The sequence below is a fragment of the Sminthopsis crassicaudata genome, chromosome 3, assembly GCF_048593235.1.
Source record: "Sminthopsis crassicaudata isolate SCR6 chromosome 3, ASM4859323v1, whole genome shotgun sequence".
NCBI lineage: Eukaryota > Metazoa > Chordata > Mammalia > Dasyuromorphia > Dasyuridae > Sminthopsis > Sminthopsis crassicaudata.
In genome coordinates, this window is record NC_133619.1 from 334217941 (window position 1) to 334245716 (window position 27776).

The following is a 27776-nucleotide window of genomic DNA, read 5'->3' on the forward strand; positions in this document are numbered from 1 at the left end:
GTTTGGTCCCTGCCTCTTTCTTTTCTCAGTTTTAAAAGATGACCCAGGAGATCTCTTTCAGCTTCAGATCAAAGACAATATGTGATTTCATGGGAGCTTTACAAGAGCTCCTGAGTCTGGTAACAGAAATATTATTATCCCCAGTTGATAGAGGAGGAAACTAAGACCCACAGAGGCAGAGGTGACTTGATGGCAGTCACAATTAGAAAAATTTTGCTAACTAGCCTGGACTGGAACATGGACCTTTTGGTTTTTGTGAGTACTGCCCTTTAGTCTTGGGAACTTCAAACTTTTAAAATAATTGAGGACCCCCCCCCAAAAAAATCTTTTGTTTATATAGGTTATAACTATTGGGTATATATGTATATATAAATATTCACATATATGTATATAAATGTTGTAAATATATAAACATTATAATAAAATATATTATGATATATATAATTGTTATAAAAGCTAATCTAATAAATAATTATGTATTTAATTGTATGTTATATTAATATGTAATAGTAATATAATTATAGAATATATTATAGACTACTATATTATATAATATATATAATATGGTAATCATTCTAACATATGCTTATAGAATAATATATGATATAAAATATAATATAGCAATATATAAGTACACATGATATATTAATATTATAATATAATTTTTTTACATATACATATAAATATGTATTCTAGAAATACAGCATCTTCGTATCATTATAAAAATAGTCTTGACCTCACAATCCCCCTGAGAGGATCTTGGGGTCCCCTATTGGTTTCTGGACCATACTTTGAAAAATTATTTTACACCAGACACATTTTTTTGATTAAAAAAAATTTCCATTGTCCATCCTTAGTTTCATCAAATAACTTATTTTTTAGTTTACCCAGAATTGGGGGTTTTTTTTGGCCTCAATACATTTCTGTCTAAAACTCCCTTCATCCTTTCTAGCCTCAGGGTAAAAAGTGATTTCACCTCTCCTTCTTTCACTATACTTTATATCTCCAGCCTGATCTTGCTTCCACAATTAGAGAGGTGTAATGGATACAGGCACACCTGGACTTGGGAGCCAGAAAGACCAGTGTTCATATCCTCACGTACCTAGGCAAGTCACATTAATGCATCCTAATCTCAGTTTCTATATCTGTAAAAGAGGAAGATCAATAGCATCTATCTCATAGTGAGGTCTAAAAAATCAAACAAGATAATATATATAAAGTGCTTTCCAAACCTTAAAGTGCTATATAAATGTTAGCTAATATTACCACTTTTTCTTCCCTTTTTGGGAACATTAATCTCTCTTCCATATTCTCCTGTTCTGGCTTCAAAAAAGCACAGTCTCCTCTATCTTAAACCATAATCTTTGGCTTGCATTTGCTATCTCTTCTAGCCATCATAGGGATTCATAATCTTTTTTGTGCATCATGGATTTTTAGGAAGTATGATGAAGCCTATGGATTCCTCAGAATAATGTTTCTAAATGCACAAAATTAAATGCATCGGATTACAAGGGTGACAAAGGAAATCAATTATATTGAAATAGTTATAATACTTTTAAAAGCTCATGAACTCCAGGTTAAGAATTTTTGGCTATTATTTCCTCCTTTTTTCTCTTCCTCCCTCCCTCTCTATTATCTCATCCTTCCCATCCCCAATCCCCAAATTTTTTAACTTGGGGTGTATTGTTAATGCTCTCCAATTCCTTGATTCACATCCACTTTTTGAAGATTTGGTTTCTATCCTACCATTCCACTGAAATCGCTTTCTCCAGAGCCACCCATGACTTTTTTGTCACATCTATTAGTTTTCTCTTGGCACTCACTTTACATTACGTAAATGTCATTGACCAGCTGCTCCTTTTTAAAAATCTTACCTTCCTTGGTGCTTTTTTTTTTTTTTTTTTTTTTTTTTTTTTTTTTTTTTTTTTTGCTTTGGGGGAAATTGGCCTGAGAGGACATTGATATTTGGCTTAAGATTAAGTGAGGAGATCCAGGTTTCCCACTGAGTCCTTGTTAGAAAGAAGAGAACATAGAATTCTTGGTTCCCCATCCTGTACTCTAGGTTAGAATCATTTATGTCTTATTTGTTGGAATCTCAGGAATCTATAAAAAGTTATTTGAAATGGTAATTTCACTCTTTTTTGGTTGTTGTTTGCTTGTTTTTTTTTCTCGTTTTCCCCCTTTTAATCTGATTCCTCTTGCACACTATAATAAATGTGGAAATAATCTATATCGGATTGCTTGCTGTCTATGGGAGGGAGGAGGGAAGAAGAAGGTATGTAGGGAGAAAAATTTGGAGTACAAGATTTTGAAAGGATAAATACTGAAAACTATCTTTGTATATGTTTTGAAGAATAAAAGGCTATTATAAATTTTTAAAAAGGCATCTGCTTTACAAGCTTAAAAAAGGGAGCTAGCAAAGGCTTTCCTAAATGTTCAAAGATTTATCAGGATGTAAATGATATACAGTCACTATTGAATGCTTAGAAAAACTGAAAATTATTTTACCAGTCATCAAAATCATTCTAAATCTTTACAGACCACAAGGCTCCGCTAGGCACTAAAGATATACTTTGTATTAGCAGCTGGTTACCCAAAGCTATCTAATACTATTTACCCATTCAAAGCAAACCTTCATCTTCTAGGGAAGAAATGATAATGACATAATCCAGTGGTGAGAAGTAAAACATAAAGCACTCAAATATAATACGAGCTTGCTTTTCTTCTCCAAAGAAAGATAGCCTCATGTTTCTGAAGTGTATGCTTTTGTAGGAATAGAAAACTGGAAATAAAGTAGATGCACATAAATTGGGGGAGGAGCTAAAAATTGCTGTACATGAATGTAATATAATATTACTGCTGCATAAGAACACAGAGAAGCATGGGAAGATAAAGGAACTTATGCTAAACAGAACCAGGAAAACAATATACACTTTTCTTTTTCTTTTTTTTTTTCTTTTTGTTTTTGCTGTTTAATTGTTTTCAGTCACGTCTGACTCTTCATGACCCCTTTTGGAGTTTTTTGGTTAAAGATACTTGAGTGGTTTATTATTTCCTTTTCCAGCTCATTTTACAGATGAGGAAACTGAGGCAAACTAGGTTAAGTGACTTGCCCAGGGTCACACAGTTACTAAATGTCAGAGGCCATATAGGAAGATGAGTCTTCCTGACTCCAGGCTCAGTGTGCCACCACACTGCCCAATATATACAATAGCTACAATGTAAATGGAGAGAACAACAAAAATTACAAGTGAATATTATATACACTTGTACTGACTAAACTTGACTCAAGAAGGAAGAGATGAAAATGTTTATGGGGATGGAAACCTATATGATAGGCATTTTCAATGTTAATTAGTTTTGTTCAACTGTTTTTCTCCCTCTTTTATTCCTCATTATAAGGAATGGTTCTCTTGTGGAGGGGAATAGGGACATGGGAAACACTAGTTAATGTAGGTTATATAAAAACAATATATCAATAAACATAAAAACAATATTTTTAAAAACAAAAATATCAATTATATGCATATATAAAATATAATAACATTTAAATTATTCTTCAAAATTCATTCATCATTATGAACTTCACCTACCATACCTGGTAGAATATAGCTGAAGTTCTACTTAAGTATGCATAGCTAAATGCCCCTTAATTAAATGGTCCCATATTTCAGTGCTTTATAAGTTGATGATTGATCCTGCCGTTTCTACCCTGCATAACATCTCTTCCTGATACATATATGTTTCTAGAAGTACACCTTTACCTCACTTCCTAAGATGTCTAACTTATTCTCCACTATAATTTAGGTAGAAATGAAGTTTCTATCTAAACTGGGAAACTAAAGAATCAAACTTGTTAAACCACTAATTCTAATTTTACATGAAATTTTACATTCCTATGCTCTAACTGATGAAAGTTTCCAAGATTTCATGCTGACAGCTATTTTACTTATGCTTTGAGACCTGGACATCTTCCAAATGAGTTAATTTGCATGTTATATTCAATCAGAAAGAAAGGAAGAGCACCTTATGACAACTGTAGGCTGAAATTCTTTTAAAAGTGTGAATATATATAAATATGAATCCCTAATGATATATAAACCAAGGAGATTAAGAAGTAATTTTGAAAATTTAGGGAATGTTACAAAAACTGGAAACAATGCAGATGTTCATGGATTGGGAAATCATTAAACAAACTGTGGTACATAAATGTAATAGACTATAACTGTGCTCTAAAAATTATGAATATGAAGAATACTAGGAATCAAGGAAAGACTTGCATGAACGCCATATAAAATTATTAGGTCCAAAACTCATAGTGGACAGAAAGAGATCTCTCAGAATTTAATCAGAATTAGAATATTTAATCTTAGAGATCTGTGACAATATACAATGCAATAACATTTATAGGTACAAAAATGTACTTTACAGTACAAGCTCAGAGTTTGGTGAAGTGACTTGACAAATATCACATCACTGACTAATAATGTAGCCACAATTAAACCCAGAGCTTTTGGCTCCTACTCCAGAGTTTTCTCTCTTATACCATGATATGCCTAAAGTGGATTAAAGCTCCAACATTTGATATTGTTAAGCCTAGGAATTTACTGACAAAGAAATTGACTTATTTCCTCTGCTTGACTCTATAGAGAATAGAACTAATACTTATGAGAGTTGCAGGAAAGTAGATTTTTACAAGAAAGAATAATCCTAAATGAAGAAAGAACATCCTAACTATTTGAGCTATCCATCAATGGAACTGATTGTCTTGAGAGGCAATGACTTCCCTATCTTTTTTTTTTTCCAGGTCTTTAAATGGAGGCTGAATATTTAATTATTTTTAAAGGATGTTGCAAACTCTTACCTCCAAGGTTCTAAGTATATAGTGCCATCTCTATCTAACAGGTGACTCAACTGCTTTGACATAAAATACCCTGAGTTTGCATAATAACAAGAATATCTCTAGAGTTGATTTTGTAAATGCCTTCATTGGGCATTTATGTATATAAGCATTTATACAACCTTACAAGATGAGACATCCAATGAAAATGGGCTGTTGTAAAAAATGTATTTACTGAAAAAAATAAAGCATTTATTTAAAGCATTGGTAACCACCTATTACTAGCCTAGCTATCTATGCTCAAGCATCCAATATAACCATCAATATCCAACTCACCAGAAAGGAAATAAAGAGTTTCATAAACTTACGGTTTCCACAGTTGAGACCACCAAGGCCAAATGGGCAACTACAAATCAACAAAGAAAAATTAGTTTAGATCTTGGGAAATTAACCATAATCCAAGAAATATTCTGAAGGAATAAATCTAACAAAATTCAAAGGAAGTACTGAGCCTACCTCATGCAGGTTTCATTTTCAAGTCTGTATCCATCTTCACATGCTAAAAAAAAATAAGTTACAATTCATGAACAGTTGGCCACCACAACTCTGGCCATAGTTCTCAGCTATCTCCCATTAAAACCACCCAAATTCTACAGTTTGGTCCCTGGTAGGGAAAACTGATAGGAACATTATCATCTTCCCAAGAACTAGGTCATAATATCAATTCATAGCCATATCTAAACTCCTTTTCTAGCTGTCTTTTATCAGTTATCTTATCCTTTTATTATAATCTTCTTTATTCAGATTTGCATCAAAATCATTTAGCATATTGTTTGACACAAAGTAAAAGTTTTAAAAATGTTTTATCATTCATTTCTTCTTTGACTACTTGTCCAAACCACAGCACAATACAACTTTCTATGACTGAAGGATCCCAAAAATATCATAGACTCTTTGGGACCAAAGGAGTTTTAAGATGATCTTTGCCACCATGATACATTCTCTGACAACATAATAGTTCCCTTCTTAACTTATTAAATTTTTTTTCAAAAAATTTCACTGCTGCCTTTTTTGTTTGTTTTTATACCACTTTCATTTACTTTTTCTGGACTTCTAGATTTTTATTTTTAAAATTTATAAAGCATTTTGCTGCTGGAGCACTTGAGATACAGTACATAATCAATCAAAAAGTATTAATAGAATAATAATAAAAAGGAAACATTCTGATCTGAAGAAAATAAATCTCAGGTATCCTCATAGGGAACCAGTAAAGCTGATTTTTAAAACTATTATGTAGCTGAAGAACAGATGGCAGCTTCTATTTTTTGTCTTTTTTTTTTTTTTTTGGTTCCAAATTCTCTCACTCCTTCTACCCCTTCCCCCACCCACTGAAAAGGGAAGAAATAATATTCATTATACATATGAAGTCATGTAAAATATATTTTTACATTAGCTATGTTTTTTTAAAAAACAAGAAAAATAAAGTTTAAAAAATTATGCTTCAGTCTGCACTCAGAATTCACCAGTCCTCTGTGTAGAAGTGGATAACATTTTTTCATCATGATTCCTTTGAAATTGTCATGGATCATTGTATTGATCAGAGTACTGCTGTTATTGTGTACAATGTTTCACTTCACATCAGCTCATACAAATCCCTTCATCATTTTAATAGCACAATAATATTCCATCATAATTATATATCATAACTTGTATAGTCACTCCACAATTTATGAGCATTCCCTCAGTTTTCAATTCTTTTCCATCACAAAAAGCTGCTACAAATATTTTTCTACAAATAGGTACTTTTCTTTTTGATCATTATGGGATACAGATTTAGAAGTGGTATTATTGGTCAAAGTGCATATATTGTTTTATAGCTGTTTGGGCATAGTTCCAAATTGCTCTCCCAAATATTATTGGATCAGTTCACGATTCTACCAATAGGGCATTAGTGTACCTATTTTTCCACATCTTTTCCAGCATTTGTCATTTATAATAAATGTGAAGTGATATCTCAGAGTTGTTTTAATTTGTATTTCTCTACTTATTAGTGATAGAGCATTTTTTCATATAGCTATTGTTAACCATACTGTTTGTTCTCATCCTTTGACCATTTATCCTTTTTAATTTGACATAATAAAAATTATTCATCTTCCTGTCATCCGTTCTATTAGGCATGAATTTTTCTCTTATCCAAAGATCTGACAGGGAATCTTTTCTATGTTCCTCTAATTATGTCTAACTCACATATATATATATATATATATATATATATATATATATATATATATATATATATATATATATATATATATATATGTAACGAGCTGTCGTCTCCAGAAGCTGCTGGATCGCTCTCTGGGAAGAGATCTGCTGTGTCTACTCAAATCTCTCAGACAGATTCTTCTTCCTGTAACGAACCGTTGTCTCCAGGCAGTTGCTGTTAACTCTTGTCCAAAGAAGTGACTTCCCTTCCTGCAGAGAGCCCCGTCAAGCCTGATGCAATTCAGAGTCTTCTCCTCTTCCTGGAGTGCTGTCCTCTTTATCCTCCCAGAGAATGGGCGTGGGATAATGCAAGGGCTTCTGGGAAGAACCACTTCAGCCAATGGGCTTGCTCCTTCTATCAAGTCAACCTGAGTTCTCACCTTGTAATTGTCCAGAAAACCTGAATTCTCATCTTGTCACTGTCCAGACAACCTCAGTTCTCACTTAGTAATCCTAACATCTCCCCCTTTCTTTTGATTTAGAACATAGGACAGTCATGACCTTGAAACATAAATCCATCAATATGGGAAGTATTACAGATAATTACATAAATTACATAAGCACATAGTAACATAGTAACATAACACATGCTAGAAGTATATAACATAATCATAATCATAAATTGAAAATTTATAAATGTCCATAAGTCCATTGTCCATTAGTCTCATCTTGTGTGAGGAAGTCCAATGATTCCTGCTGGTTTTTAAAGTTCTTTAACAGTCTTCTTATTATCCATGATCTTTCAGTGTCAGATGTTTCTTAGATCTTCTCCTTTATTTTGAGGTCTTTCTCTTTTTCTGTCTCTCTCTGATGGACAAGGCGAATATGACTTGTTGGCACCCATCTGATTCCTTCTCCTGCTGAAGAAATACAAGCAAACCCTCTCTCCCAGGCAGTTAACCTATCTAATTTCCTTCTATTTACCACTTTCTAAATCTCTTCTCATCATCTGACAATTACATTGGAGTTGTTTGCACTGGGCACAGCCCTGTTGGTTTAAAAGGCCTGTATTCTCCCCAAGTGTAATCCATTTTTGCAATCTGATTGCCTTTTGACTGACTTATCAGGTAATCCCTTTCTGCCATGTGATTGCTTCTCTGCTGATTGATTAAATCAGAGTCCTGGCCTTCTAAAGGTTCTTTGGGTGTAACATCAGCTGCCATCATGCCCCAAGTCTTTTTTGCCTGGGGCCCTGGATCTGGGCCCCTCATCCTATTTCCCTGAATTAGTTTACACTCTGATGCCCAATGGAGTCCTCTGTTGCATTTTGGACATGGGGTTTTAGGTCTTCTTTCACCCTGTCTTCTCACTGTATCTCCATACCTACACTGAGCTTTCCACATTCATCATTGTCCGGGTGTAAAAAGCATTTGTTCCCACTGTAGCACAGCGTCTTATGATCTCCTCTAAAGCAGCATCTTTGTCTAATCCCCATATAATTCTTTTGCAAATCTCATTGGCATTTTCCTTAGCCAGATGTCTTGTCATTATTTCTGTAGCTGAATTTTCTCCAATAGTTCTTTTGACAGCAGTTTGCAAACGTCCCACAAAATCTGCAAAAGGTTCATTGGGACCTTGCTGTATTTTAGTGAAAGCCTCTCCACGATCTTTCTGTCCAGGAAGGACACCCCAAGCTTTTATTGCAGCCTTAGCAATTTGTTCATATATTGTCATGGTATAATTAATCTGTTCCGAATTCTCTCCATACTGACCTTCACCAGCTAAGTGCTCAAAAGTGAATTGTGTGTTAACTCCTATTTCCAAATTGCATCTGACTTGAATTTTACATAATTCATGAAATTCCGCAAGCCATAATAAATTTTCTCCAGGTTCCAGACATGTCCTTGCTATGGATTTCCAATCATTCGGGGTTAGGACTTCATAAGACAAGCCATCTAGTAACATTTTGACATAAGCTGATGTAGCCCCATAAAGGGTACAACCTTTTTTCAAATCCTTAATTTTATTCAAATCTAAAGGTGCATATCTTCTCCTTTTTTTACCTACAGAGTCAGTATTTTCAATCACAGGATATGCATGTATAAAATCACTTATATCCTGTCCTTCTCTCTTAGCTTTAACCAATGCTTTTTCTAATCTTGTCATAGGCTTAGGCTTCTTCACAGGCAATTCTGTTTGTGTTTCTGCCTCTTCCCCTCTTTCTTCCTCCATCTCTGAAGGTGGGGTTGATGTGGGCCTGTCAATAATCTGTTCTCTAGGCAGGGTTGAAGCTTCTTCAAGAGAATCATACCATAATTCCTCATTTAAATCCTCTTGCTCTAGGGAAAGATCTTGATCTTTCCTTTTTTCCTCACACTTCCTCCTCTGTTCATTTTTAGAACTTTTCCTTCTCCTACAACTTGCTTGATAGTTTAAGGCTAATTGAACTATGTTGTAGATATAAAATACTTCTGCAGAAATTGAACGAGGCCCATTTTTTGCTTGAAATTCTTTCATTTCATATCCCACTAGCTTCCATTTATCTACATCTATCTTTTCTTCCTCTAAGAACCAAGGGGATGTGCGTCTTAATGCAGCCAAGAGTTTAGCAATCTGTACCCAGGTTACAAGTAAACTCTGCTCCTCAATTATCTTGATTATACTCTCTATAGTACCACTCCTGAATGGAGCTGAGGTTGCTTCTGGGGCTGGGGTTGAGTCGGCTGAGGTCCAGGGATTGAATATAGCTAACATCTGCCCCATTTCAGCTATAAGAGATTCCTGGTTTAGCCTTAACAAGTTAAGTTCCTTATTTATCTATTAGCACGCTCACTTAATCTTTAACAAAGTTTCCTCGTTACTCACGGTTCTGGGTCAGAGAGACTGAGATCTAGATCAGAAGCTTTTCCACTGGAATCAGGACTGTGTCTGTCCCTGTTCGGGCGCCAAATTGCGAAGGTCTGGTCTAGCTCCTCTTGTCAGGATAAGCAAAAGTCCTTGCCCCACGTGTGGACGCCAATTGTAGTGAGCTGTCGTCTCCAGAAGCTGCTGGATCGCTCTCTGGGAAGAGATCTGCTGTGTCTACTCAAATCTCTCAGACAGATTCTTCTTCCTGTAACGAACCGTTGTCTCCAGGCAGTTGCTGTTAACTCTTGTCCAAAGAAGTGACTTCCCTTCCTGCAGAGAGCCCCGTCAAGCCTGATGCAATTCAGAGTCTTCTCCTCTTCCTGGAGTGCTGTCCTCTTTATCCTCCCAGAGAATGGGCATGGGATAATGCAAGGGCTTCTGGGAAGAACCACTTCAGCCAATGGGCTTGCTCCTTCTATCAAGTCAACCTGAGTTCTCACCTTGTAATTGTCCAGAAAACCTGAATTCTCATCTTGTCACTGTCCAGACAACCTCAGTTCTCACTTAGTAATCCTAACATATATATATATATATATATATATATATATAGACCTTATTTTGGTATTTAATGTGAAATGTTGATTTATGCTAAGTTTTTGCCAGCAAGTTTTCCAGCAGTTTTGGTCAAATAAGGATACTCCAATAACATGGATCTTTTGGTTTATCAAACACTAAGTTACTGTGGTCATCCACTTCTGAATATTAAGTACCTAATCTCTTCTACCAATCAAGAACTCTATTTCTTATCTAGTAGATTTTTCAGATTATTGCCAATTTGTTGTACAATTTGATATCTAGTACTGCTAGGTTGACTCTCTTCACTTTTTTTCATTGATTCTTTGGATATCCCTGGCCTTTTGTTCCTCCAGATGAATTTATTTTCCTAACTCTATAAAATAATTTTTGATACTTTGGCATGGTATTGAATAAGTGAATTAATTTAGGGAATATTGTCATTTTTATTATATAGGCTCCACTTTCCCACAAGCAATTAATATTTCTCCAATTGCTTAGATTTGTATTTGTGTGAAAAATGTTTTATGACAGTTTTCTTTTAAATAATAAAGTAGTAATTTAAAATTTAATTTTTATAATTAAAAATTTAATTATATTTGAAATTATTTTAAATGGAATTTCTCTATTTCTTCCTGATGGATTTTGTCAGTAATATATAGAAATGCTGATGATTTATGTGGGTTTATTTTATATTCTGCAACTTTATCAACACACTTCATTGTTTCACTAATTATTTAGTTGATTCTCCCAGGTTCTCTAAGTACCACCTTCTTATTTATAAATAACTTTCCATTGCTATCCGCCCCAAGAATTATTCCTTATTATAAAAAAGAAAAAAAGATCAAAGGATTCTGAGATGATGGCAGAATAGGTCAGAAAACTTTCAGCTCTTCAGATTTCCTCCACAAAAATACAAAAACATAAAAACAAAAAACTTTGCCTCAGAGGGAACTTAACAGCAGAGCAAATAAACAAAAGTTAATTTAGAGCAGTTGACCTTCTAAAACAACCAGAGAAGACCTCAGGAAAGACTTGTCCTCCAGGGTAGAGGTTCAGAGGTTAGACTTGAGTAAAGTGCAAACACCTTCAGGCCAACTATGTCAGTAGGTGGGTTGAGAAGTTACCTCAGATTAGAAACTTTCATATTAGGGTTTTAATTACTGTGTAGAAGACTGAAGGACCTTCCACTTTCAAGGGACATCAAGCACAGCTATGCTGACCACACATGTCCCCAGCTGTGGCTGTGGGGAAGAGCTAGCACACACCTGGTGAGTACTTTATTGAGAGGTAGGGACTCTGCTGGTTGTGGGCAAAGTCCCTGGTTTCAGTTCTAGGGCAGAGAGAACAGCTATAGTTTGTAGCCACAAGAGAGACCACAGAGAGCAAGATCATTTACAGGATAGTGTTGCTAGGGGACCTAGTTGTGGCTCAAGAGTAAAGAGAAGAGCCCAAGATTGGGTCTGGGAACACACCCAGAAAATAACAGGAAGAAGGACCTGAGCCTTAATTCCCTAATCCTAGGGACTAGAACTTGATTGCACTAATAGCTGCTAAAAACAAAAATTAAATTAAAATGAATAAGCGAAGGAGAAAGTAACTAAACATAGATATTCACTATGGGGATAGAAAAGATCTGAGCTCATATTCACAGGAAGATAATGGAGCCAAAAAAAAAGCCACTCCTTTTTCAATGAAAAACATCAAATGGTCCCAAGGACTTTAAAAATAAAATAAGAGAGAGTGAGGAAAAAATAAAAGTTAAGTGATTAGTCTGGGGTCACATAACCAGTATATGTCAAAGGCAGAACTTAGAAGAACTTTTAGTAACATAATGTAGTTTCCCTATTTTTCTCTTTTGATTGTCTTTTTTTATCTTTAACTTTGTCTGAGATCATAATTAAACTCCTACTTTTTATGTAATAAATTCTATTCTATTTTGTCTTTGTGTATATCTCTCATTTTTATAGTGTTTTCTGAAAGCAATATACTATTGAATTCAAAATTTTTATCTGCTAACCTTTTCCATTTCATGGGTAAATTTATCTCCTTCACATTCTATGCTATAATCACTTGTGACAATCTCTCAGAAAGGATGTGACTGGATTGGAATATTGCTGTGGTGTAGGAAATGATGAGCTGGTTGATTTAGAAAACATGAAAAGACTTGGACTTATAATGGAAGGGATGCTATCTACCTTCAGAGAAACAAATGAGAAGTGGAAATAAGCATATTATGATCTTACACATATCTTACATGCATATATAAGATCATAATATGCTTATATGCATATATATGAGTGTATATGTTTATAGATATCTATATACATATGCATATAAATACATATGTGCACATATACACATTCATATATTTATGTTTATATATATAGATATAAATATGTATCTGAACTTAATTATAGTCTTCTTTAGAGCAGGGGAAGAGGGGAGAGAGAGTAAAAAAAATAAAGAGTGCACAGCAGAGAACAAAAGTAAAAGGAAGTAAAGAAAAGCTGGGCAGCTTTGAAAACAATGTATAATATTTATTATATCAGTTTTCTTGAAATCGAAATTTATTTTTTATTTTGAATCTTATGTTCTGCTGTATATATGGTAAATTTTAAAAAAATGTCTTGTTTTATATTTAAGTTTAAAATAAATTTTAAAAATTTACAACAACAACAAAAAACAAGAACAGCAAAAGTTAGGAATGAATTGATCAGGTTTAATTGTACTTGCATGCTCCTTATCCATAGTGTCTATCCCATCTCTACAAAAAAAGAAAGGGAATTGCATTTTTCCCTCTTTTCAACTCAGCTCTTAACTCTAGCTATGAGGAAATTTTTCTTAGATCTTCCTAAACAACTAAATTCTATTCTTCACTCCTCAATACAGATTAAGACTATAGCTGGCATAACTCTTATAGAAACAATTATTTCATTTGTTTTGACTAAATCCTTTACTTTTGTCTTCTAAACCTCAGAGCTAGAGAAGGAAATGGCTAACGTACTCCAGCATTTTTGCTAAGAAAACTCCTAATGAGGGTCACAAAAACTCAGGACTGAAACGACTCAAAAGCAACAACCACCACAAATCCTGCAGTCTTTCCTTATAGATTCCATTTCCCAGACAGTTATCACTCCATAAAATCATGGAATTAAGAGTTGGAAGATTTAAACCTTTCACTTTACAGATGAGAAAACTGAGGTCCAATGAGATTTAAGATACTCGTCCAAATTCTAATGTGATAGAGCTTGAATCTGAACTCAGTTCTTTTTACTTCAAATTCATCCCTTTGATATATTCTGGGCATTGATGTTAACTGAGTAAATGAAGTAAGTCTATTTCTTAAACTGTGAATGTCTAACTGTAGGGACTCAAGAGGAGATGGGAGTGGATTTGATGGATCACACAGTGTAAAGGGGGAATGATTATTGCTTTTTTAAAAAGGAAGAAAGAAAGAAAATCCAAACTGAAAGCAGCTACTGAAAAACTCAGCAAAGAAAAGAAAAAACAAGGATCATGCAAAATTGGGAAGACCTGCACTTTATTTTAAGTGAAACTTCTAAAATGCTTAAATTTCTTATTTTAAATTATCCTAATTCCAGAAGGCTTTCACTTTGGAACAGTCTCTGAGCCTTAATTTGAAGCACCTTAAGGAAAAGCTTTGAAACTGCCCATGAGTTCTTAACACAGTTGGCCAGAAGGTGTCACTATAAATCCACCCAAAATATGACTGGGCTGGGGTGTCGCAGCTCTGAATTCGGCATTCCATTACTGAACAATATTATCAAAGGATGACTACAGATTTAATAACTATCGACTAAAGCTGTTGCTCAAGGGACACATCAACTGCCTTGGCAGCAAGACAAGAAGTTGGTGGAGGTTTTATATAGCTTTCTCTTACCCAGGATCCCTCCCATCCTTCATATTTCTGCAAAATTGCCTCTTCCTGCTTTCTATATAATTCTGAAATTATGTGACTGTTCTGTTGTTTTCAGGGCCATCATTTGATTGGTGAGAATTGAGAAGAGCTAATTTTAAGATGGAAGGAAATAGTTATGGCTGATGGGAATCAAAACTAGAATAGAAGTGGCTAATTATACTGTCAAAAACACTTAACAATGTACACATTAACAGAACCAAATCTGTTCAGATCCTGCTCTGTTCCTGGGGGGGGGGGGGGAGAGGTCAGTCAGGGCAGGAGGGTCAGTCCTTCCTCCTCATTTCCTCTGGTCCTCTGGGAATCTTTCAGCCAACAGAGAGGTTTCAGTACAAGTCAACTTACTCTCTGAAACAGGGCCTAACAGACCCTGCTGGACAAAAAAGCCTTTTTATATGGCACAGGAAATGCTTTTTTATTGAGAGATGAATTAAGAAAAGGAAGAATTGCCTGACTATCTCTTTCCCTTTCCTTCCCTTCTTTTCTTTCCCACACTTTGTATAGGTCCCTTTATGTAGGTCTTGGTTTGGAGGGAAATATTATAATGCCCATACACTTAGGTGCACAAAAACAGTGTCTGGGTGGATATTGGAAGCCATTACAAACCAGCTGCATATCTTATATAGTAATAAAAACTAGCATGTGTTTAAGGTTTGCTAAATATGAGATAAAAGCTGTTACTACCCCCATTTTAAAGATGAAGCATTCAACAGATGAGAAAGTTAAAATTTTGTCCAGGGAAATAATCTTTGGAGACAAAATTCAAACTCAGGGTAATCTGAGTCCATTAATGATTCCAGTTTACTCTCTTGCTACCTACATATGAGTGGCAGATAACTTCATATTATAAAGAGTCTGTTGGCTCACCCATCTGTTCCCTAGCCAAAATGTATTCTTTAGTATTCTATTCCTGGAAAGAAAATATGATTTCTAACCTTTAACAAGGGTTCTACATAAAAACATAACAACAGTTATCACATATACAGCTGCTTATAATAAATAATCAATAAAACTAAAGAGCTAAAGCAATCTCAGGATGGTTTTGGAATATATTTAAATACTCTAAATCTAATAATTCCTCATAAAGAAAATGCTTCTTTTATAGATAAATGTCTGATAACTCTTTTCATGACTTATCTTTTTTTAAAATTTGGATTTCATATGTCAACATGAGAATATTAATTTGAGCACAGAAAAACTGTGCTACATCATCATAAACTTTTTAAAAAACTAAGCAGAATAAGTTGCCATTCATGCTACTTTTGAGGTTTTTATAAGACCTTAATGATTGCAAATAAAAGAATATCAGAAGCTGAACTCACTGAATTTCACTGAAGAATAGATCCAATGAATTAGGTCTAAAGTTGTTAAGTGTTTCACTAATTTTTTCAGTTGATTCAGGTTTCTGAGTATCACTTTCATGTTCAAATATAGCTTCCTACTCCTACCCTCCCCAAGGAGTCATCCCTTGCAAAAAGAATTTAGAGAGAGAGGAATAAAGGTCAATAAAACTAAGCAATGAATCGACCAAGTATGACTATATTTTCATGTTCCTCATTCATAGTATCCATCACACCTCTACAAAAAGATTTGTTGTTGAGTTATGTCTGACTCTTTGTGACCCTATTTTGGGATTTTCTGGCATACAGATATTCCTCACAATCTCCTGTTTTTTCCCTTCCCACCAGTACAGTAGACACCAGTGATAGATGATATTATTATGATAAGACAATATACCTCACCCTGACATTAGCATAAGCAATAAGACTATGACCCCCAAGTTCTTAATAGTTATCTCTAAAGCAGGGATATGCAGTGAGCTTCCAAAAGAAAGGATTTTAACCATCATTGAAACATTGCCCAGAACTCCCTCTCAGCCAATCTGTTTGAGTCAAAAATTGTACCTCTGCAGGAATGATCCATCTTGTTAAACTGGAAGTACCCAGCCTTGCACTGACATAGGGCAATGCCTTCCAAATCGGTGCAGGTAGAGGTCTCTTTGTCACATTCCGGACTTTTCTTTTTACATAAACTACCAACTGATAAAAACAACAACAACAACAAAATGTCAGTGGAACAAAGAAACCTTTAAAACATTGCAGTTTTCAAAAGTCATTGAGGATGAGAAGACTCATATGGACTGCTACAGAGTGAAATATTTGAAATCAAAAGAATGATTTACACAATGATCACAATAATGTAAAAGAAAACAATGTTGAAAGACTTTGGAACTCTGATCATTGCACCATCTAATCAATACTTCAGAGGACTGGTAGTGATCCATGCCTTCTAACTCCTGGCAGAGAGGGGACAGACTGTAGATGTTGAATGAAAAATATATTTTCAGATATGGTCAATAAGCCGATTCATTTTGTTTGATTGTACTCATTTGTTATGAGGGAGGATTCTATGGGGGAAACAGAATCACTGGGAAGTAATCACTGGGAAGTTCCAGTGATATAAAAAGAAAGAAAGAATGTCAATAAAATTTCAAACTTTTTTTTTTAATAAAAGAATCATTAGGGAGTTCAACATTCTCTTCAAGTTGCCCATCTCACTGGTTCCTGCCAACATTCCCTTTGGCTAGCCCCTCCTTTCACTAGATTAAAAGTACATAAGCGTTTGTCTACAGAAAATATACACAGAATCAAAAGGGGATGGGTAAGAACAGAATAGTATAATAAACTCTCTCTTTGTTTTTCTCCCACCCCAATGCATGCAGGGACCTGAACACTAAGTCTATTGAAATTACACAATGTCTTCTGTGCCAATGTGCCAAATGGCTGCTGGTTCATTTGTTTGTGGGTAAAGGGATGCCACTGCCTTTCCCAGAATGTCTAAGACAAGCTCTTCTTGGGTTAGGAAAGAATAAGCTCAAAGAGAACTCAGATTTTCAGAGTAATTAAAGAAAAAGAGAAGGCCAGATGATTAGGATTCAGAAAAAATACAGGTATCTCAGATATCAAGGGCAAGGGAAGCTCAGTTCAGGCCAAAAAGCAAGAAACAGAATTCTCAGGGAGCCAAAACATGGGACCTTGACAACAGGAAGAGATTATACTTGGCAGATTGGACAGAAGAATTTAGAACAAGAACTCTCTATAAGGTTTAACTCCTAAACTGGAGTCTAAATATTCTATAATCATCTATAACTGTTGACCTTTGTAGTTCTGTTCATCTTTGCTGCCTATAAACAAATATTGCTTTAAGGTACTCAAGATGACTAGCCTTTGAATATGTTGCTGTCATGAATATTCTTTATGAGAATGGAGTCTTACACTGAAGGTAGAGGCCATGATATAATTTTTCAAGATTGTAGCCACAAGTCACAGGGGATGACTGTGATGACAAGTAGTTATCCATGGTAATCAATATGTGTCTATCTCCAAAAAAAATGTATTTAGTTTTTTTTCAGCTCCACTGCCTCATTTTAAGTTTGGCTACACTTGAACCAATGTCTGATCTCTCTCAAATCCAACAGATTTCTTTGAAACCCTGGGCGGCACTCAATGTTGTGAATGACTTGAATCATATTTTTATTATATTTAAAAGGCATTATAGAGACAATTTCCTCTCTTTATCAGTGAAGGTGGTGTGCTACATAAGAAGAACTTATGTGTATATATAAGAGAACTTCCTTTGTTTATTTAAAAATGTTGTGTTAAAGGATGAAAAGATGTCTGTTCTGGAGCTGGCACCAGGGAGGTGAATGTGCCTAAACAGCAATGGACAAATATCCTTTGGAATAAGTCTTCAATAATCTCTTGTAGTCTTCTTAGATAAGCCATCACTAATTGCCCTTTTGTTCAATAGCCATTTTGAATTACTGAGGATGGGTGGTACTCAGTAGGGTCTCTTACAAAGAGAACGATTTGTATTCTTACTGGTACTTCTCTGATCACTTTTCTGCTTCCTTTATGGGATCCTCATTCTCCTCTTAACCCCTTAAACACTGGATGTCTTTCAAGGCTCTCTCCTTGGCTCTTTTTCTATGTTCTCTCCATTGGTAACCCTATTTATTTTTATAGTTTTAATGATCTTAAATTTATAACTTTATGTCTGTTGAATATCTCCACCTGACTTTCTTGCTTTCCATCTTCCTGAGTTCAAATCTAAATTCGGACACTTCCCAGCTGTGTGACTCTGGGCAAGTCCCTTAACTCTGTTTGCCTCAGTTTCCTGATCTGAAAAATGAGCTGAAGAAGAAAATGGCAAAGCATTCCAGTATCTTTGCCAAGACCCCAAATAGGATCATGAAGAGTTGGACATGAAAAAAAGGACTATGGCATCTTTCATCTTTATATTTCCAGTAATTAACACAGTGCCATTTACATCTGGGTAGGGTAGGGAGTTGGGAGAAATGGATGGAGGGAACTCCAGATGACCAACCTTCTTCTTTCAGATATCTTCCTATAGCCTACTCTTCATGTGTTCTTCAACCTATTATAGATCTTAGAGAATTGTCTGGGGGCAATAAAAAGTTAAGTCACTTGTTCAGGGACAGACAGTAAATCTGAGACAGGTCTTGAATGCAGGTCTTCCTGATCCTAAGATCAGTTCTCTATTCTATTATGCTTTCCTCTCATTTCAAGAGCTTAATAAATATTTATTTAATATAAATATTTATCTTCTTTAATCTGTCTTTAATCTGATAATTCATGTGAGTTTAATTCAATAAACAAACAAAATAAATAAATATATATATGTGTAAAGACTGTAACCTCATACTTGATGTGATATCTGCAATAAATCAATTTTTTTCTGAATCCAGAGAGGAAAACTCAGTATCAGGATGTTGGACTTGGCCATAAAAAGGGTGAATTCAGGACACGGTTTTGGGTCTTAACTCTGAATTTCCTGTCTTTATCAGTGGAAGTTGGATTTCTAAGTCATAATGTGTGTGTGTGTGTGTGTGTGTGTGTGTGTTTTGGAATTTCCTTTGTTTATTTGAAAAAGGCTGTATTAAGTGGGGGGGGGGAGGGATCTTTGCACACAAACACCATGGAGCTGGCACCAGGAAGGTGAGTGTGCCTATATGATTGCTAGTCTAAACAGCCATCCATAAATATCCTTTGAAAGAAGTTTTCAATCATCTGTTCTATATATATATATATATATATATATATATATATATATATATATATATATATATATATATATATATGGACAGATCCAGGATGTGCCGATGGCCTGCATGATGTGGATGAGCCCACAGGGTAAGAGTATACATGTAGAACAAGGGATGAAGCAGAGGAGGTAGAATTTATCAAGATGGAGCCATGGCTCATAATTACTAGAGACCAACTAGGATCCTTAGGAGTTCCCAACTGATAAGACAACAACCAAATAGCTTCATAATATTAACAATGGTGTACACAAAAGTACCTCATGAATGTACTAATGTGGTCTCATTTGAATTCCCACAATATATTGCAGTGAGCTGGAATCATATTTTTACTTAATTACATTTCTGAATAATATGAATTTCAATGACTCATTACTCTAATCAGGACCTAACTATGTTATTTATATTTTACAAAGGGTGGATGAAGAGTAAAATATACAATAAACCTAAAAAAAATAGATTGGAGGTAGTTTGTAAAGGATTTTAAGTTTGAAACAGAATTAGTCCCCGACATCATGGAGTTTATAGTCTATCAGGGGAAACAACATGTAAATAAATAAATATATACAAAAGAACTTTAAAGAATGTCCAGAAGACAAAAACCAGTATAAAGCACAGAATGGACAATGTCATAGGCTCAAGACTTTGGTCAAAGTAAAAGCTGCAGTTCCTTAGAAGATAAGCTTTTAAATATTATGTTAAATGAAAAAAAAAAAGGAAATGCGCTATTCCCAAGAGTACTTGACAAAAGTAGAAATTGTTAGGGAAATAGAAGAAGGAATACAAATTTAGACAATTTAAAGGTCTCTTGTTCAAGTCCCTCATTTTATGGATAAGAAAAACGTGACCCAGGAAGATCAAGTAATTAATCTAAGGTCATTCAGGTCATAAACATCAGAAGTAGCGTTTCAACTGAGGTCTTTCAACTATAAAACCCTTCTTCTCCCTTCTGTACCAAACTATCTCAATGGGGTAAGTTCTCACAGATCCAATATCTGGGGGACTTTCTTTGCCAGGCATGAACAAATGGGACATATTATATAATCAGTAAATCAATCAACAAGCATTTCTTTAAGGACCTACTTAAGTACCAGGCATTGTGCTAATGCAAAAAAAAAAAAAAAAAAAATATATATATATATATATATATATATATATATATATATATATATATAGTCACTAATATTGCAAAGGAAAGAAAACCAATAATTTTTTTAAGGTTAACCTTCTAATCCCTGGCAAGCAAGATAAAAGTAAGAGTGTCATCCCTATCCTCAAGGTTAGAATACAAGATGAAGGCTGAATCTTACTCATTCCCAGTCAGGCTGAACGCCATCAGTGCTCAATTTAGTGAAGTGTTTGTGCCTTCCCAGTGTCCAAAGGAACCAAACCATCCTTTGTCCCAGAAGCTAACCAATTCCCCAGGTCCACAATTAAAGAACCTTTGTAGATTCAGGAGTCAGATATCAACCAGTCCACTAGGAATTTCCCAGAACTACTTACATATGGACCACTGAAGGATGATACCCATAATTTATCTTCTGCATCTGGGAACCAGATGGGAAGATAAAGGGGTGGTTTTCATCCCTTTAGTTCACTCTAATTCTGTGGTAAAGTAAATTGAACAAAAACCACTTTGAACATTTAGAAGCAAGTCATGGGAATAAGTTTCCTTTATCTGAGTGGGGGGGGGGGAGGAACAATATTCTGGAATTTATGTCATTTCATAACTCAGAGATAAAAGCCTGTCCTTATCTTGTTGTAATTTTTTAATATTTTTTTCAAATACATACCTACATTTTTCCCATTCACAAAGAATGAAAAAGAAAGAGCAAAAAGAAATTCAAAAAAACTAACCAACACATGTACTGAATCTAACAATGCATGACATGTGCAACATTCATGGTCTCCCACTTTGCAGCTAAGGGAAAATGATGAATTTTCTCTTCCTTTCTTCAGGTATAAGCTCAGTCAGTAGAGTTCTCCCCCTAGAATTCACTTTCCCGTTTTTATTGTTAGTGTTGCTCTTTTGAATACACAAAGTCAAAAGAACAATTGATGTCAATTGAGGTACATAGCCCCAGGAGCATTAGTTAATAAAAGCCTTATTATTCTCCAAATCCTCCTCCTATTGTAATTTGATTATAGTTATTTGTATTTTGCTCTTATCTCCCTTTAATACTGTAAATTCCATCATAATAAAAAGAATAAGAGCTAACATTTATAAAGTACCTACTATGTGCCAGACACAGTAGCTTTACAAATATTGGCTCATCTGATCCTCACACAAACCCTGAGAAGTAGGTGCTATTAGTAGTAGTAGTATTTTACAAAAGAGACTAAGACAAACCAAAGTTAAATGGTTTGGAATCATACAGCTAATTAGAGCCTGAGGACATACCAGATCTCTCCCGATTCCAGGCCCAGTGCTTTATCCACTGAGCCACCTAATCTGAGGCTGGGTCTATCTACTATTTCATTCTGGTATCCCTAGTACTTGGCACACTTCTTTAGACATAATATGGTATTTAATAAATAGCTATGGAATCGAAACAAGTGGGCACAGAATTCTCCTGAGATCGAACAACAGTTTCACACTTACTTGTAAAGAGTCCTCCCAGAGACTTCAAGAATTGGCAGGTTTCCACAGGGGCTGTACAGGTGCTAACATATTTCTGTACTCTTTCTGCCAAATCAAACACCGTCACATTGGATGCCAAGGAAAAAGTGGTCTGCAGTGAGACAACTATGGTGCTGGAATCCCTGGAAACAAATGACACTTCATAGACTTAATGGGACTCCCCCAAATCACTCCTTTGCAATTGTCATTTAAGGATGATTGAGATTGCCGAAAAATTGTTATTGTTGTTTTTACAGAGAGAGTAAAATGTAGAGAGCATAATTTTAAGTATTTGGCCATGGGTTACCCTCTGACACTTCCTTCTTTCTGGGAATTGATTAAAGAGTTTGCGTTAATATTTTCTATTTCTTATATAACTATTGTTAAGCCCAGTATCCTTCCCTCTCTCCCTCCAATAGAACCATCCAATATAACAAACAGTAATTTTTTTTTGGAAAGGAAAAAATAATTATGAGTCGGTCAAATGAACAAGTGTAAGAATATGTACCATGTGTAATCCTTGGGGACTTCCCATCTTCATAATGGGGTGTGTTAAGGGTGTCTTTTCCTATTTTTAGAAGCTGATTCTTAAGCTAGTTTTAAATGTTTTACCTACCTGACAGCTTGCACAGTGGATCTGGCATAACCAGGTAATGTTGAAAGAGACATATTTAACTGGAAAAGAGAATGAATGTTGGTAAGCTCTTAAACGTTTGCAAAGAGCAAAAGCTTTTAGACTCATCATCAGTTTCCTCTTCAGAACTATAATAGGTAGAGGCAATTTTGCACAGAAGAAAAATTTTTATTTTTGTTTTTTTTTTTCTTCCTTTCAAATGAGTTTCTTCAACTCTTGCCCTATTGTTCCCAGAGTACAAAGGAGAAAAGCAGAGTGTACATCAATGGGGAATATCTCAGCAGGAAATAATGCTCAGTGGTGCACCCTGAGATACTGGACATCTTCAAAGGAGTGGCAGGCTCCTAAACCCCCAAGTTTCAAAAGACTTGGAGTTAGCTGTTTATTTGGGTTATACATAGTAAAGTATCTTCTTGGAGATTAGGGGCTTTCTAACTGCTTCTCTTGCCTGATCAGAGGAAGTACCCTACTGGGGAAATGAGAGCTATTGTAAGTGGCACTAAATTAGCCCCACTCCTAACAAAGAAAGGCATGGGTGGGTAGGCTTAAAGTCTTTTTTACAAATCTTTCATGGAAAATTATGTGAAATTTGGATTAACGGAGTTTTGTTAGGTCCAGGTTTACCTGGAAGCTCTGAGGGAGCTTTGAGGTTTTAAAATAACACATGAGAAACACACACACACACACACACACACACACACACACACACACACACCCCAAGTTCCCAGAAGTTCCCAGAGAGCCTATTTCCATTCAAAGAGGAAGCTTCTGACATCTTTGTCAGTGCAAAATCTTTCAACATTTGAACCCATTTTTCATGCCTATGTCACTCTCTAGCTCTTGCAGTAAAGAAAAAAGATATCTTTTTAGAACTTGCTTTTTGTTTTGTTAGATAAAGGAATTTTATTTTTGGTCAGTCTAGTTTTTTTTTTTTTTTTTACAACAAGCTGGTGATCTAGTTAAAGGCAATGTGATCTTGGATGTCTTCAGTCAAGATGGCAATGTGAAAGGTCATAGAGAAGCACAGATCTCCCACCAAAACTCCAGCAGCTAGGTGGAACAGTAGACAAAGGATTTCATCTTGAGTCAGGAAGACATGAGTGCAAATCTTACCTCAGACACTTATATACAAGTGATCATTCTAGGCCCCGTATTCTAAGATTCATGACAGGTAAAACTCTTTTGTGATTTTAAAGAAATAGAAAACTCTTTAGAATTCAGAATTCAATAGCCAAATTTTGTTCTCTTTGAAGTAAACATTTATTCATGGCTTCGCATAACCATCAAGTCATATGAAACTCAATAGTTTTCTAAGTCGCAAAATGAAACCAACTCTTCCTCCTCTATCATAACATGACGGCATAGATAAATGAAAGCTAGAGATAGTTCTTATAACCCATTTTAATGGATACTTCAACCACTTTTTTCCATAAACTGAGTGGGTTTTTTCTAATCCCTCTGTACTGGTTTTTGACAAGCACGAAACGGTCTCATGGAACAGAGAGAAAAATGACTAAAAATGGCTTTAAAAGATCTGGATATTTGCTCCCAGCTGCTCCAATAATCAGTTCACCCAACCACAAAAAGAGGATGATAATAACAATGGAGATGATGGTGGGACATTTACATAGCCTCACTACAGGTATTCATTTCTTCATTTTTACAGAAAAGGAAACTGAGGTTAAGAGGCTTGCCCATGGTCACATAGCTAGTATATATCAAAGGCAAAATTTGAATGTAGGTCTGGCCCTGACCCCAAACTTAGCCCTCTATTCATTACACCATACTGGAAAAGTACTTTGGAGACTAAAATCTCAGATGTGTGTGAATTAAATTATAATGAGAAGAAAATAGCTGAAGAATAGACAAAGGAAGAAATAGCAAACTATTTTGGGTAATCTAGACAATGAATCATTAGCTCCTTTTTCCCCCTTCCAAACAAGAGTGACCCACAATTCCTCACAGCATCCCTTTGAAGTAGTAGAGTATCTCTTCCTAATGAAAACACTACAGCAAGGATAGGTTTAGTCAACTGGCAAGGTCAATGACAGAACCAAAATTAGAATAGTCTGGTATCCAGTCTTGCTTTAATCAATAGGTTTTTTTTTTACTAACACATTTCATCCCTCTGAATGCATCTGTGAGGGATGTATCCCTGTGAATGTATTTCTGACCTTTGTAAGAAGCCCAGAAGTGTATGTGAGGATAGGATAGATAGAGATAGACACACAGACACTGTTCACCAATAAGTGAAATATAATAATGCCCATCTCAAATTCCAGCCTCACACTTTAAATTGGATTCATCCATACCTTATGAACAAATTTGTTTTCAAAATGTAATAAGCAAAGGCATTTAAGGGACCTGACTACACTGGGATGATTCCTGGTCAAAGAAAAATGTGTTCTTTAGGAATAGTTTGGCAACCTGGTATAATGGATAGGATTAGGGACTTGGAATCTAGAACCTCAAACACTACGTGTGTAACCCTAGGCAAAACACTTCAATTCTCTGTGGCTCAGTTTTCTCATCTGTAAAATTAAGAGACTCAGGGATTTATTGATGATTTCTTTGGTCCCTTTCAGTTTCAAGGCTGACATAGAGAAGACCACTCAGGAAACTCACCATTTTGAGGATCTCGTCTTCAACTTGACGCAGTTCTGAATGCTTTTCAACAGTGGCATTGGCAAAAGTTTTTCTTAACTTAGTTTCTGTCACAAATGTTCTAACTGAAAATGAAAGAATGAAAGTTATCCATTAGCCCCACTTACCAAAAGCCCAATCATATTTCTTTATGGGTTTTTTGATGAGTTTCACTTTGTATTATATACTTTTACAGATTACTCATACTTTGTGAGAAGTTTCTTGTTAAAAAAAAAAGTAGTACAATTAATAACATTTTGATCACATTTGAAAGTATGTATAACATTTCACATCTGTACTACAGTGGTTTGCCATTTCCTTCCCCAGCTCATTTTATAGATGAGAAGAATGAGACAAACAGGGTTAAATGACTTGCCCAGAGTCACACAATTAGAAAATATTTGAAGACAGACTGAACTCAGGAAGATGAGTACTCCTGATTCTAAGACCTGCACTCTATTCACTGCACTGTACCACCTAACATCTATAGTCTATAACCTCTCTATTAAAAAAAATGACAGAAATCTATTTTCCCTCCTTTCTATGCCCCACTCCATTGGAAATAAGAGAAAAACAAATTTCTTGTGACATTATATATTGTCCAGCAAAACTAGTTTTCTCAATGGATCAATATAAAGATGGATTTATCATTTTGAATCCTACATCCATACTTCTCTGTCATTGATAGTATGTTTCATCATTTATCCTCTGGAATTATGAATGGTCATTTCATTGATCATAGTTCTTACAACTTTCAAAGTTGTTTGTCTTTACAATATTGCTATTGGAGTATAAATTGTTCTCCTGCTTCTGATCATTTCAAACTTCATCAGTTTATAAAAATTCTGTTCACTTTTTTTTATTCTATATTAAAAAACTGTTTGCCTTTATAATAATGATATTATAGTACAAGTTATTTCTCTGGTTCTCACTGCAACCTGTATGAACTCATATGTCTTTCCATATATTTTAAAAATTATCTATTTCCTTAATTTATATAGGACGATATTCAGAGTTACATAGTACAATTTATTCAACTATTTCTCAATTGATGAATGTCTCTTTAGTTTTTTTTCTTTTGCCCCCACAAAAGAGCTATTTTAAGTATTTTTGTACATAAAGGACCTTTTCCTCTTTCTTTGATCTCTTTTAGATATAGGCCTAGCAGTAGTACAATCCAATTTAGAACAGTCCTGTCCTGTTTTTTTGTTTTTTTGTTTTTTGTTTGTTTCCAGCAGGTGGGTGGATGAGGAGGCAGGGTAGAGAGGCAAACAGGGTTAGGTGATTTGCCCAGGTCACACAGCTATTAAGTGTCTTAGGCTGCATTTGAACTCAAGTCCCCCTGATTCCAGGGTTTGTACTCTATTCACTGTACCACTTAGCTTCTCCAGCCTATTGCATTCTCAAGTAAGATAGCTAGGTGACTACCTATATGGAAGAGCTACAAAAAAAAAATGCAATGTTTAGCTGAAATGTCAGGAAAAAAAAACTAAGAAAAAAACTTCTTTATCTCCTCTAGAGACCCTAGAATGTGACTCTCTTATAGAATAGGGACTCATTTTTCCCCTCTTAAAATCAAATCAAGAAGATAAATGAGGGTAAAGTCTCCATTCAAGAGAAAAAGATGCTGAATGACAGTCAACAGACTACACCCAAGACTAACAATAACAACAACAACAACAACAACAAAGATAACAACAAGAACAAAAAAAATAAGGCTTTCCATGTCATTTTTAAGGGATTCTTATTTTCCAGAGAGGAGAGCTATGTATCCCTAAAGATGCTTATAAAAATCCAACTTGGATCTTCAAGATAATAAATTTCTTATCTCTCTGACTAGGCAATGAGTTCTGCTAGATTTTTCCAATTTTTCTTCTAATCCCATTTATCTTTCAACAAGCATTAAGCCTGGATGGGAATTTCAGCCATGCAGAGATTATTAGGTCATCATCCTTGCTAGCCTGCCTTGGGAAAAGCAGAGGCTATAGAATAGATGTCAGATAATACTGGTAGAGCCCACTGTGTCGCTGCTATATGCAGTTAAACCAAAAGACCTACTATTTTGGAGGCAAGGAAATACCATTTAGAATTTATAGTACTGCATTTAGAACAGGGAAGTCCTGGATTCAAATTCTATCTGATACTGATTCTCAATTTCCTTCTCTGTAAAATGAAGGAGCTTGGCCTAGATGACCCTTGAAGCTCTAAAAATCTATAATCCTATAATTCCTTGAAGGGAGAAAAGTTGAACATATAGAACATGTGGGAAATAGTATCTGATTCTCTGCACCTTTTGCTCATCAAATACAATTCTGGCTAGCATCCTCTTACTTATAAAAAAGTAACAGAATC

General features: G+C 35.1%; 1 protein-coding gene across 2 annotated transcripts in view; it reads right to left on the reverse strand.

The window, feature by feature from the left end:
* Positions 1-27776, reverse strand: part of HEG1 (heart development protein with EGF like domains 1) — a 116822-nt gene that overhangs the window by 19343 nt on the left and 69703 nt on the right. For both annotated transcript variants that reach the window (XR_012488094.1, XM_074301448.1), the window contains exons 10-15: positions 25407-25510; positions 22764-22822; positions 22130-22290; positions 16310-16444; positions 5357-5399; positions 5209-5246 (exon numbers count right to left, since the gene is read on the reverse strand). Coding sequence is in view for 1 of the 2 variants with exons in the window: in XM_074301448.1 (XP_074157549.1) it covers positions 5209-5246; positions 5357-5399; positions 16310-16444; positions 22130-22290; positions 22764-22822; positions 25407-25510 (540 nt within the window). In the remaining variant the exon portion in view is untranslated. The remainder of the gene's footprint in view (positions 1-5208; positions 5247-5356; positions 5400-16309; positions 16445-22129; positions 22291-22763; positions 22823-25406; positions 25511-27776) is intronic.